At 48.9% G+C, this 13401-nt stretch overlaps 1 protein-coding gene across 1 annotated transcript; it reads left to right on the top strand.

Annotated features, from left to right (window-relative positions):
• The first annotated feature begins 2248 nt into the window (after positions 1-2248).
• On the top strand, positions 2249-12846 carry S1PR4 (sphingosine-1-phosphate receptor 4). Its single transcript, XM_061422714.1, has one exon. It carries the CDS (start codon positions 10245-10247, stop codon positions 11400-11402), a length of 1158 nt encoding a protein of 385 aa, XP_061278698.1. The 5' UTR covers positions 2249-10244; the 3' UTR covers positions 11403-12846.
• The last annotated feature ends 555 nt before the right edge of the window (positions 12847-13401 follow it).

Genomic DNA, 13401 nt, shown 5'->3' with positions numbered 1-13401 from the left:
AGTCAGGCACCCAACTCTTTTTAGAACCTCTCTAAGATGGAGGGACTTCTCAGTGGTTGACTCTGCATTCCAACGCATGGGGCCTGGGTTCAATCCCTGGTCAGGGAACTAAATCCCACATGTCACAACCAAGACCTGGTCCAGCCAAATAAGTAAACAAGTAAGTAAATAAATTTTTTAAAAATAAAATAAAACCTTTGTAAGATGGAAAATATCAAACCTCCCAAAGCAGGGAGACTAGCCATTAAGACTCTCATGAGTCTGAGGCACTTTTGTTTTCATAGGCTTCTTCCTTGATAAAACAATATTTAAAATTATTTTTTACAACCCTGTTGGTAGACTGAAGGAAATCTTCAGTAGAAGTAGGTAGAAGTAGAAGAAGGTAGACAGTAGTAGAAGTAGAAGAAGGTAGACAGAAGGATGAAATCCAGACTGGGTTTGTTGTTATGTATTCATGATTAGCCTATTCATTTTCCTCTTTAGATCTTAAAAGGGAATGAAAATTAACACATTCCATGGACCCCTGAAAGTGCTGCGAGCCCTAAGCCTGAAGGCTAAGTTGACTTTGAACCTAGTACACAAACCCCGTCATCCCACGAGTGACAGTTCGTCACCCCTGTTCCATGCATATCTCTCCATCCTCCCTTCCTGCCCCTTCTGCCTCTTGAAAGTGAAAGTCTGAGTGGGTTGCCATTCCCTTCTCCAAGGGATCTTCCTGACCCAGGGATCGAACCCTCATGTCCTGCATCTCCTGCATTGCAGGCAAATTCTTTACTGTCTAAGTCACCAGAGAAATCTGCCTCTTGGTTACTTTCATTTTCCCTGATATAGTACCATTTCATTCACATCTTTTTAGAATATAAAGACTTTTCTAGGGACTCCCAGCTTCCAATGCAGAGGGCTCAGGTTCCAGCCCCTGCAGGGGAAGTAAGATCGCACATGCCTCTCATGGCACTGCCAAAAACAAGCAAAAAGACAATACCAATAAAGCTTAAAAGCACATCAGAATTGTAAAAAGCAAAAGACAAAACTCACTTCTAAAAAGAAAAAGTATAATGCAACGTGAACACGTCTAAAAAAGTTAGCAATGATCCCTGTGTATTTAATATCCACTGGGTACTCACATTTCCCCATGTGTCTTGTAAATATCTTTTCTAAAGGTTGTTTTTTTTTTTTTTTTTTGGCCCCACTGTATGGCTTGTGGGATCTTAGTTTCCCCACCAGGGATTGAATGAGGGCCCTTGGTAGTGAAAGCTCGGAGTTCTAACCACTGGACCACCAAGGGATTCCCTAAAGCTTTTCATTTTGTAATCATTTTAGTTTTACAGAAAAGTTGCAGCAATAGTGCAGAGTTCCAGAACACCCTTCACCCAGCTTCCTCTGACGTGAACCTCTTAGGTAACATGCTACAAACCAGGTTATAGAAGCCGGGGAATTCACATCAACCATCCTGCTATTACCTAACCTCTAGACTTGATAGAATTTGGCCAGTTTTTCCCTCTTCTGTCCTCTGTCTGGGCCAGGATTCCACACTGCACCTCCTGATCTTCGTCTTCTTCCTGGCTGATGGTTCCTTAGCCTTTGTCATGGCCTGTTTAAAGAATTCTGCCTGGTTATTTTGTAGAACAGTCCCACAATTTGGGTTTGTCTGAGGTTTGCTCACAATGTGATTAACGCCATGCATTTTGGGCAAGAGTCCCGCAGGGTTCCTCTCAGACGGTTGGGGCCCTGGTGGGGAAATGCCTCATCACAGATGATGAAATGCTACCTGTGTTTTTTTTCCACAGTTGGTTCATTTGAGTCACGACCCAAACAAAGCCCACATGTGGCATTTGGTTGCTGTTCAGTTCAGTTGCTCAGTTATGTACGACTCATTGGGACCCCACAGACTGTAGCCTGCCAGGCTCCTCTGTCCTTGAAATTTTCTAGGCAAGAACACTGGAGTGGGTTGCCATTTCCTTCTTCAGGGGATCTTCCTGACTCAGGGATCGAGCCCATGTCTCTTGCATCTCCTGCACTGGCAGGTGGGTTCTTTACCACTGCACCACTTGGGAATCCCCTTGGTTTTTCTATCTCTTAAGAAGCTTTTCACCAATAACTATCACCCAACCTTTTTTGTGTGTGCCATTTATTTATTGAATAAACGAGATCACTTGTCTGGTAGAGTTTCTCAGCTTCCTAACTGGTGGATTGCTTTCCAGCTGTGGCTCAATGGGCTCCTCTGTGCCCTGTAACCCCTGCGAATGATCTGCCTAGATACATGAACAGACTTTCTAGGTGGTGTGAGCTCCAGCAGATGACACATAACATCCAGTTGGTTCTCTCTCTGTGTATCCGTGTATCTCTCTCCATGAAACATGTAACAACACAACAGCCAGTTGGTTCTGTGTGTGTGTGTGTATGTCTCTCTCTCTCTTCTCATTAAAATGGACCAGTGGGTTCAGGGGGCATCGGTCTGACTCATCCATTGTGAACTTCCCAATGAGAAATTTCTCTCTACTAATAATCTTAGTGGCCACTGATGATCATCACTTACATACATCAATCGGGGTTGCAAAAATGGTGACTTCGAATACTTGCATTCCTTCTGCATTTATTGCCTGGAATTTTTCAACAACCCAGCTCACTCAAAAGAACTGAAAGCAGGGTCTTGAAGAGATATTTGTACACCCATCTTCACAGCAGCATTATTTCTAATAGCCAAGAGGAGGAAGCAATCCAAATGTCCCTTGAGAGACGGATGGTTAAACAAATACGGTCCATCCATACAATGAAATGTGATTCATCCCCAATGAGGAAGGAGACCCTGCACACACTACAACATGCATGAACCTTGGGGATGCTCTGCTCAGTGAAGTAATCCAGACACAGAAGGACACACACTGATTCCACTCACAGGAGGACCCTAGAGGAGTCAGATCCACAGAAGGAGATGGTGGGGCCAGAGACTGGGGGAGCAGGAGGGGGAATCAATATTTCATGGGGACAGAGTTTCTGTTTGGGAAGATGAGAAAGCTCTGGAGGTGATGGTGGTGGTGGCTGCAAGACAATGTGAATGTGCTTAAAGCCACTCTGGGCACTTAAAAATGGTTAGTGATAATTAACGCCACATGTGTTTCACCACAATTAAAAATTTTTAATGTAGTATGATCAAAATATCTTTCCCCTATCAAGTAATTGGTTACCCAGAAATAAAAGCTGTGCAGGAAAGAAAAGTTTAATGCTTGATTCTTGATTTTCTTTAGCAGTTTTCATAATAATGAGTTAGTTCCTTAATAGCCACAAAAGATCACCAAAGGGTTTTATTTTCTCCTTTGTGTCACTATGAACTCATGGATGTAACATTAGATGTGTTTCTACACAGTGTACATCTTATTCTTCCCTTTGTTGTTCAGTCGCTCAGTCATGTCTGACTCTTTGCGACCCCATGGACTGTAACACACCAGGCTTCCCTGTCCTTCACTATCTCCCAGAGTTTGCTCAAACTCATGTCTACTGAGTCAGTGATGCCATCCAACCATCTCATCCTCTGTTGCCCCCTTCTCCTCCTGCCCTCAATCTTTTCCAGTATCAGGGTCTTTTCCAATGAGTCGGCTCCTCACATCAGGTGGCTAAAGGATTGTAGCTTTAGATTCAGCTTCAGTCCTTCCAAAGAATATTCAGAGTTGATTTCCTTTAGGATTGCTGCTACTGCTGCTGTTAAGTCACTTCAGTCGTGTCCGACTCTGTGCAACCCCATAGACGGCAGCCCACCAGGCTCCCCGGTCCCTGGGATTCTCCAGGCAAGAACACTGGAGTGGGTTGCCATTTCCTTTTCCAATGCATGAAAGTGAAAAAGTGAAAGTAAAGTTGCTCAGTCGTGTCCGACTCCTAGCGACCCCATGGATTGCAGCCTACCAGGCTCCTCCATCTATGGGATTTTCTGGGCAAGAGTACTGGAGTGGCTTGCCACTGCCTTCTCCGTCCTTTAGGATTAACTGGTTTGATTTCCTTGCTGTCCAAGACGCTCAAGAGTCTTCTAAAGCACCACAGTTCTAAAGCATCAATTCTTTGGTGCTCAGCCTTCTTTATGGTCCAGCTCTCACATCCATACATAACTACTGGAAAATCTATATTTTTGACAATATGGACATTTTTCTGCAAGGTGGTGTCTCTGTTATTTTCCTTCTCCAGCCAATGGAAGCCTCTTCAAGTTGGCCCCTAAGTCCTTGTGATGTGACGCAGTGGTCTTAAGAGCTCATAGTCCTGGCATAGTGAGACGCTTTCTGATCATCTCATACTTCACAGCCCCAGCCTTGGATCCGGTTGTTTCCCCAAGGAGCCCTGTTTCCTTTTTTTTTTAATTAACATATTAATTTTGTTCATTTGACTACACTGGGTCTTAGTTAGTTGCAGCACGTGGGATCCAGTTCCCTGACCAAGGATTGAGCCTGGGCTCCCTGAGATAAGCATGGAGTCTTATCCACTGGACCACCCGGGAAGTCCCCCTGCTTCTTCTTGATATTTAGAGACCATCACTTGACCGCAAGTTAGGAAATCCACATTTTCTTCACTTATCTTTTGACTTTGAAAATATTTCAGGCCAACAGAAGTTGCAAGATGATGATAATGAACCCCCATAAAGGCTTCCTCTAGGTCAGCAGGGCTCCCTACCTGCTCTAAGCCTGCTTTGTAAATAAATTTTTATTGGCACATAACCACACCCATTCATTTACACATCATGGGGGCCAGCTTTCTCCATGACAGCAGAATCACTGTGACAGAGACTGTCTGGCCCTCAACACCAAAGATAGTTACTGTTTGGCTCTTTGCAGAAGAAGTCTGCCCATCCCTGAGCTAGAGCTTCCCACAGTTCACCTTTTGCTTTACATTTCTCTATAATCATAATCTAAAAGTATATAATCTATTCCCTAAAGAATACGCACAAAATAATTTTGTTCTTTTTCTTAATCTTTTCGAAATAATTTGACAGTGAGCTGGAGACATCATGCACTTTGACTCAAAAACAAAACAAATAATGCATGAAATCAAGCCAGTTAATCCTAAAGGACGGAGAAGGCAATGGCAAGCCACTCCAGTACTCTTGTCTAGAAAATCCCATAGATGGAGGAGCCTGGTAGGCTGCAGTCCATGGGGTCGCTAGGAGTCAGACACGACTGAGCAACTTCACTTTCACTTTTCACTTTCATGCATTGGAAAAACAAAACAAAGACCCACCCACAAAACAAAAAAACACGTCTTGTTAAGTAATCAGGATGGTCAAATTCAGGAAATCTAGCACTGATACAATAATAGTAGCTAATATACAGCCTGTATGGAAGTGTCACAAGTTGTTTTAATATTGTCTTATATAGCAATGCTCCCCTCCCCACCCCTCACTCTCCACCGGTGGTATATTCAGTTGGGGATCACTTATTGCACATAATTTCATGTATCTGTGATCTCCTTTCTTCTGAGTCAGCTTCAGGCTTTTTGTTGTTGCTGTTATTGTCTCTTAATACCTTTCAGGCTTCCCAGGTGGCTCAGTGGTCAAGAATCTACCTCCAATGCAGGAGATGCAGGAGATGTGAGTTTGACTCCTGGGTGGGGAAAATCCCCTGGAGGAGGACATGGCAACCCACTCCAGTATTCTTGCCTGAGAAATCCCAGGGAGAGAGGAGCCTGGTGGGCTATGATCCATGGGGTCGCAAAAGAGTCAGACAGGACTGAAGTGACTTAGCGCACGCATACACACACACACACACACACACACACACACACACTTAATAGCTGTTCCGATCTTGTCCCTCAGTGTGGGTTTGTCTGATGGCTCCCACGATCAAATGCAGGTGGTCTGTGTTTGGCAGGAATATCCAGGAGGCAATGTGTCCTCCTCGGTGCCTCCTATCAGGAGGCCCACAAAGACCATTTGTCCTCATTCCCAGTGTGTTTACCTGGATGGCTTGGTTAAGAAGTTATTCACTAGGGTTCTAAGTAAGGCATTTGTAATTGCTAAGTCATCTGTAGGAACATACTTTGAGATTACTTCTCCCCTTCAAACTTCCACCCAATCATTTTAACATCCACTGATGAATTTATTTTTCACTGTGCTGGGTCTTTGTTGCTGAGCACAGGCTTTCTCTAGTTGCGGCGAGTGGGGGTACTCTCTACTTGCAGTGCCTGGGCTTCTCATTGCAGTGACTTCTCTTATTGTGGAGCACAGGATCTGGGGTACTTGGGCTTCAGTAGCTGTGGCTCCCTGGCTCTGGAGCCCAAATTCAATAGTAGTGGTGCCCGGGCTTAGTTGCTCCTCAGTATATGGGATCCTCCCGGACCAGGGATCAAACTGGTGTCTCCTGTACTAGCAGGCAGATTCTTTACCACTGAGCCACCAGGGAAGCCCTCCACTGATCAATCTTGTTTGGGTCCATTACTGCTGGGATAATTATCGAATGGTGATTTTTTTCTAACTCTTTTTGAGTGAACGCCTGGGAGTGGAATTGCTGGATCATATGGAAAGATCATTTATTTTTTCTAATTTTTAAAAAATATTTATTTATTTGGTTGCACTGGGTCTTAGTTGTGGCATGTAGGATCTAGCCTGGGCCCTCTGCATTGGGAGCGTGGGGTCCTAGCTACTAGACTACCAGGGAAGTCCCTTCAAAACTGTTTTTTATTGTGGTAAAATAAACATAACATAAATGAACCATGCTGAGCATCCATTTCAGAGATAGGACTGAATGAACACATTCTTAATGTTTGCAAATGTCACAACCACATTCTATCTGCAGAACTCTTTCTTTTCACCTTATAAAATTGAAACTCTCTTCTCATTAAACACTAAATCTGAATTCTCCCTCCCCTGCCCCTGCATCCACCATCCTATTTTCTGTCTATATGATTTTAAGATCATTCACTGATGCTTTCCCATTGTGATGCTAGAGAAGCCTCTTGAATGTCCCTTGGACTGCACAGAGGACAAACCAGTCCATCCGAAAGGAAATCAACCCTGAATATTCGTTGGAAGGACTGATGCTGAAACTGAAGCTCCAGTACTCTGGCCACCTGATGCAAAGAGCTGGCTCATTGGAAAAGACCCCAATGCTGGCAAAGATTGAAGGCAGGAGGAGAAGGGGGCAACAGAGGATAAGATGGTTAGATAGCATCACTGATTCCATTGACACAAATTTGAGCAAATTCTGGGAGATAGTGAAGGACAGGGAAGCCTGGCATGCTTCAGTTCACGGTGACACGATCTAGTGACTGAACAACATTTGTTCACAATCAATTGTCCCAGATTTGTCCAGCCTGTATCTCTCTGATGGGTCCCATCCTTCTGGGAGCCCTTCCTTACTCTTTGATGCACCAAGACATTCCAGCCTCACCTTGTATATAGCTTGTATCCTGGATTCTGCCATTTCTCCCAAGAGTCCTGCATTCCCCTTCCCACCTTTCTGAGAGGATGATATTTAGAAGCCAAGATTAGGTGCTAGGTGCACTCATTCCTATTGGGTTGTCTCAGTGGACAGAGTTAGGAAGTAGATTTTTGTTTAACTATCAAGTCCACGCAGATACTTTAATCTCGTTCTGTTCCCATGGGATTCTTCCATTTCATCTTTGCACTTTCTTTCTCCCCCAGGAAAGACCTGATTCTTAATAATATCAACACACTTGCTAGTTTGCTCAGTCCCATAATATACATGAGAGTTTCAGAATCACTATGCCTGTGCCACTCCGGAACACACCAATGTACTGAACCAAGTTTAAAATATTTTTTGCAGTTCCTTTTGTCTTTAGAATCAGTACCGTGTCCACAAGTTGCATAAGCTGGTTCTTTTCTATTTCTGGGGTTATGGTTTTCATTTGAAATATCATTCGGTTCATTTGTTTTCTACTTATATCCCTTTTTTTTTTTTTTGGCTGCACTGCATGCCTGTGGGATCTTTGTTCTCCAACAAGGGATCAAACCCATGCTCCCTGCGGTGGAAGTACAGAGCCTTAACCACTGGATCACCAGGGATGTCTCTATATTCCATCTTAAAGTTTTTGTCCTCCATTGTTGTTGATATAAATTTTTGTTGAATATAGAAAGCAATAAACAGTTTAAAAATTATACAAAAAGGAAAATACAAACGATGGTATCCCCTCCTTTCTTAAATTTCAGTCCCAGTCACACTTGTAGGTAACCAATTTGATTGCTCTTTGCTTTACCTTTCATTTTGCAAAAACAAGCAGATATGTGGATATTTTATTCCCTCTTCTTTATTATACAAAAGGTAACATATTACCTATACTCTTGTACTTCCCCCTCAACTTAACAATATGTCCTGGAAGTCACCCCATTCCATCACAGAAATAGACCTTATTCTTTTTCATGGCTGTGTAGTACTCCACTCTGAAGTGCAGTGTAGTACATCAGTCTCTGTCCTGTATACAGACATGTGGGTTGCTTCCAATATTTTGCATTTACAAATGACAATTAATAATTGTCTCCATATTCACTTGGGTATTGTTAGAGCTGTGTCTTAAGGATTAATTTCTGAAGGAGGACTGCTCTTCTGTAACATAAGGATAATTGTAAGGTTAAATAAGTTATAATGCACATATGGCTTTTCACCTAAGCAGCAGGTAATCCATGGCATAAGGTCACCACAGTTGGACAGCTTGGCCTCAATTTAGTCAAATCCTGCTCTCTCATAACATTTCAGTCTAGTTCTCAATTTGCTCTTCCAGACTGGGTCAGGGGCTCACCTGGGGATAGGGTTTAGTCAGGGTTGGGGTTCAATAGGATCAGGGCTTAGCTTGCAATCAGGGCTCAGTTCAGGGTCAAGTCTCAGCAAGGGTCAGGGGTCAGGGCTGGAGTCAGCCTATGGTCATGGGCTCAACCAAGGACAGGATTCAGCCTGGGGTCAAGGTTCAGTCCAGGGTCCAGGCTCAGACTATACATGTGTCTCTCTCTGAGTGTGCCTGGGTCAGGGGTCCCTTGTGAGGCTGGGACTGGGGCTCGGTGGTCCTACTGCACAGGGTAGTACCTGAGCAAAGACTTCGCTGCTCTTGCCCTCCTCGCTCTCCCGACCTGCCTGCATAGCCCCTCCTCCCATCCCCTTCCCACCTCAGATCTGTTTCTGCTTGGTCACCTCCAGTGATTATATGTGGCTGCCTCTCAGTGCAGCCCCCCTCCCCTCCCTGTAACTGTCCTGCTCCAGGCTGAACAGTGAACTCAGGGGAGGGCTGCAGGGCTGCCCTCCAGCCCCACGTCCTGCCCATCCTCCACTCAGGGGGGCTAGGGAGCCCCGCAGATGCCTGTGCCACTCCCCTCAGACACTGGCCAGGGCTGTGCCTCCCCCCTCAGGCTCCCCCAGCATCACTTCACATGTCACCCCCCACTTCCTCTCCCCCACCTGGTCCCCACACACCTCGGTCCTCCACCTTCTCAGGCTGAGTCAGTCTGAGGGAGGTCGAGCAGTTGGGGTGTGAGCTCCCCACTTCTGTGAGCCCCTTCTCCCTCCAGAGGTGAGGCGCCGCCCTGGGTAGGGGTTCCCTGCAGCTTTGCTGCTAGCAAGGTCAGCTCAGGGGCTGGAAAGCAACAGAAGACCCGGGTAAGGAGGGTCCTCCCATCCAGACCTGCGTGGGTGCGTGGGGTTCACTTCCCCACTGTGTTGTCTTCTGCAGGGTTTCCCAGGGACTGCCCCTCTCCAGGCCTCAGTTTCCCCTCAGAACTGTTTGGTCCTGGCCCTATTGTGAGGATAAAATGGGGGTACAACTGCACCAATGAGGGAGCTGGCAGTGCTTCTGTGTGTGCGGCCACTGGGTACACACTTATTAAGCACCTACTATGTGCCAGGCGGGCCTGGATAGATTGAGGAGCAGGTGATGGAACAGTGGGTCCGGCCTGCAAGGAGTTGTTGGTGGGGGCGGGAGAGTCGTCCAGCCTGGGTGCCACAAAGGAACCGGTTACCCACCCTCTAGAGGGAGTGAGGGGGTCGGGGCGGGGACCCCACCCTCAATGGGCTTTCGAGGACCGGAAGGGGGCGACAGGGGGTGACCGCAGCGCCCTGCCCTCTGGGAGTAAGGATGGGAGCCGACCGTTGGATGCCCCTCCCCGTCTCAGCCTCACCCCCACCCAGGGGGGTACCTTGAACATAACAGGAAATTTCAAATAACAGGAAACCAAGGCCGGGCAAGGCTCGCGGCTCCACCCTGCCTGGGGCGAACGAACCACCCCACCCCGGGGCCTCAGTCTGCCCTCGGGGAGGGGGACCGCAATGAACGCCACGGGGACCCCGACGGGGGACCCCGAGTCCTGCCAGCTGCTGGCGGCCGGCGGGCACAGCCGGCTCATCGTCCTGCACTACAACCACTCGGGGCGGCTGGCGGGGCGCGCCGGGGCGGAGGAGGTCGGCCTGGGGGTGCTTCGAGGGCTGTTCGTGGCCGTGAGCTGCCTGGTGGTGCTGGAAAACATGCTGGTGCTGGTGGCCATTGCCAGCCGCATGCGCTCCCGGCGCTGGGTCTACTACTGCCTCGTGAACATCACGCTCAGCGACCTGCTCACCGGCGCCGCGTACCTGGCCAACGTGCTGCTGTCGGGGGCGCACACCTTCCGCCTGGCGCCGTCCCAGTGGTTCCTGCGCGAGGGCCTGCTCTTCATGGCGCTGGCCGCCTCCACCTTCAGCCTGCTCTTCACGGCCGGCGAGCGTTTCGCCACCATGGTGCGGCCGGTGGCCGAGAGCGGGGCCACCAAGCGGGGCCGCGTGTGCAGCTTCATCGGGCTGTGCTGGCTGCTGGCGGCGCTCCTCGGCCTGCTGCCCCTGCTCGGCTGGAACTGCGTGTGCGCCTTCCAACGTTGCTCCAGTCTCCTCCCGCTCTACTCCAAGGACTACATCCTCTTCTGCGTAGTGGTCTTCGCTTGCATCCTGGCCACCATCATGGTGCTCTACGGGGCCATCTTCCGAGTGGTGCGCGCCAATGGGCAGAAGGCGCCCAGCACCCCGGCGCGCCGCAAGGCCCGCCGGCTGCTCAAGACGGTACTTATGATCCTGGTGGCCTTCGTGGTGTGCTGGGGCCCGCTTTTCGGCCTGCTGCTGGCCGATATCTTCGGCTCCAACGTCTGGGCGCAGGAGTACCTGAGGGGCATGGACTGGATCCTGGCACTGGCCGTGCTCAACTCGGCGGTCAACCCCATCATCTACTCCTTCCGAAGCCGGGAGGTGTGCCGGGCCGTGGTGGGCTTCCTGTGCGGTGCATGTCTCCGGCTAGGGCTTCGAGGGCCTGGGGACTGCCTGGCTCAGGCCGTCGAGGCCCACTCTGCAGCCTCCAACACCGACAGCTCACTGAGGCCGAGGGACAGCTTTCGGGGTTCTCGATCGCACAGCTTCCGGATGCGGGAGCCCCTGACCAGTGTCTCTAGCGTGCGGAGTGTCTGAAGGCACAGTCGGGGTGGAGGCTCAGCAGCCTCGATCCCCGTGCAGGGATGCTGCAGTCGGGCCTGAAGAAGAGGAAGGAACCAGTTAGCCACCAGGGGCCTGCATCCCAGGGCCCCGCCATGCTCCCGGAAGCCTCCTGGGGCTGCTGTCACCAAGTGGGTTTCCTATGGTTGTTGTGGAGTGGGAGGCAACGGCTGGTTGGAACCGAGAGCACGCTGGACTGGAGATCAATGGGTTTGCTGTGTGCACCCCGCTCCTGTGTGACTCAGAGGAAGTCCCAGCCCCTCTCTGGGGGTGGGCTGGGGGGGAGTGGGTGGATGCCCTGGGAACAGGGAAATTCAGTGGTGGGATGAGATGGTGCGGTCCTTTATTCACAGGGGGTGTCAGGGTGAATGCATGAGGGTTGTGGGTCTGCTGGAGCTGGGCCAGTGGCCAGGGAGCGACATGGGTCTGTGTGCTGGGGGGTGTGGTTGTGATGGCAAGGGGTTTGGTGCGGGTGAGACTATCTGTGTGTGTTAGACAGAGAGGGATAGAGAGGTTGAGGGCAGAGAAAGCTGTGCCGGTGAGCAGAGTGCGCTGGTGTGCAGATATCCTTGCGTGTAGCAGGCCTCTTGTCTGAGGGTGTGTGCTTGTACACACATGTGTGTGACCGATCCACTCTGTTGAAGGTGTGTGTAAGCTTTGGGAGGCTACCAGAAGGGGGAGTGGGGGCGGTGACACTGACACCCACCCCTTCCCATTCACTTCCCCTTTGCCTGCCCTATCTCTCATCTTGGGTTCTGGGCAGCCTCCTCCCCCCACCTCTGGCTTCTGCATCTTTTGGGACTCAGCCTGGAGTCCAACAGAGAGGGAGATGCTTTAGTACTAACTGCCTCTCCCTTCCCCATCTGTAAAATGGGCTGATGGCAGACGGAACTCACCGCAGGAGCTGTCGGTGATTGCTCAGTGCTTTTGCTGTGGCGAGCAGGCATCAGTGTGTCAAAGAAACATCCGGCGATAGTGGAAATGTTCTACATCTGTGTTTCCCAGTATGGGAACCCTCCCTACCACATGGCTACTGAGCCCTCAATAAGAGGTCAATGGGACTGAAGAAATCAACTTTGAATGCGTTAGAATTTAAGCACTCCACAGGACTCTCAGCAATGGTACCAGACAGTGCTACAGGGGGACACTTTCTGAATGTAGCCACTTTTGGCTAGTGGGAAGTTCTCTGTTTCCATCCGCCCAGCTGAGACAGCGCCCACAGGTCTTTCTGCCTATGTCTTGCCAAGTCCTTGGGGCAGCATCCTGTCTGCCACTCCAGAAGGGACAGCTCTGTTCTGAGCCTCCATTTCTCCCCTGCCGGATAGGGGATGGCATAATGGACATGTTGACTGTGCTGTCCAATAAAGTAGCCATTAGCCACATGTGGCTACTTAAAATTAAAATGAATTTTAAAAATTCAGTTTCTCGGTGCATTTCTCAGAGCTTCGGTGGCCAAGTATCACAGACTGGGGAGGGGGTGCTTGAATAACAGAAATGTATTTGCTCACAACTCTGGAGGCTGCAAGTCTGAGGTCAAGGTGCCAGCAGGCTTGGTTCCCCTGAGGCCTCTTTTGTGGATCCTGGGGGTTTGCTGGCAGTCTTGCATCCCTCAGCTTGTAGACACATCAGCCGCATTTCTGCCTCCATCTTCACATGGGTTCTGTTTGCCTGCACGTCTGTGTCCAAATTCTCAAGTCTTTTTTTTTTTTTTTTTTTTTCTTGGCTGTTCTGGGTCTTCACTGTGGCACAAGGGCTTTTCTCTAGTTTTCTGGCTTAGTTGTCCTGCAACATGTGAGATCTTAGTTCTCTGACCAGGGATCAAATACAGGTCCCCTGCATTAGAAGGTGGATTCTTTCAACTTTTTATTTTGTATTGGGGTATAACCAAATAACAAGCAACTTTGCAATAGCTTCAGCTGAACAAGGAAGAGACTCACCCATGCATATATGTATCCATCCATTACATGTATCCATT

This window comes from Bos javanicus, chromosome 7, assembly GCF_032452875.1.
Source record: "Bos javanicus breed banteng chromosome 7, ARS-OSU_banteng_1.0, whole genome shotgun sequence".
NCBI classification, from domain to species: Eukaryota; Metazoa; Chordata; class Mammalia; order Artiodactyla; family Bovidae; genus Bos; species Bos javanicus.
The sequence above is the reverse complement of the archived record's forward strand: the minus strand, read 5'-3'. Positions and strand labels throughout refer to the sequence as shown.

Excerpts from the sequence above, each read along its gene's own strand:
- S1PR4 (XM_061422714.1), top strand. The coding sequence starts at position 10,245 with ATGAACGCCACGGGGACCCCGACGGGGGACCCCGAGTCCTGCCAGCTG.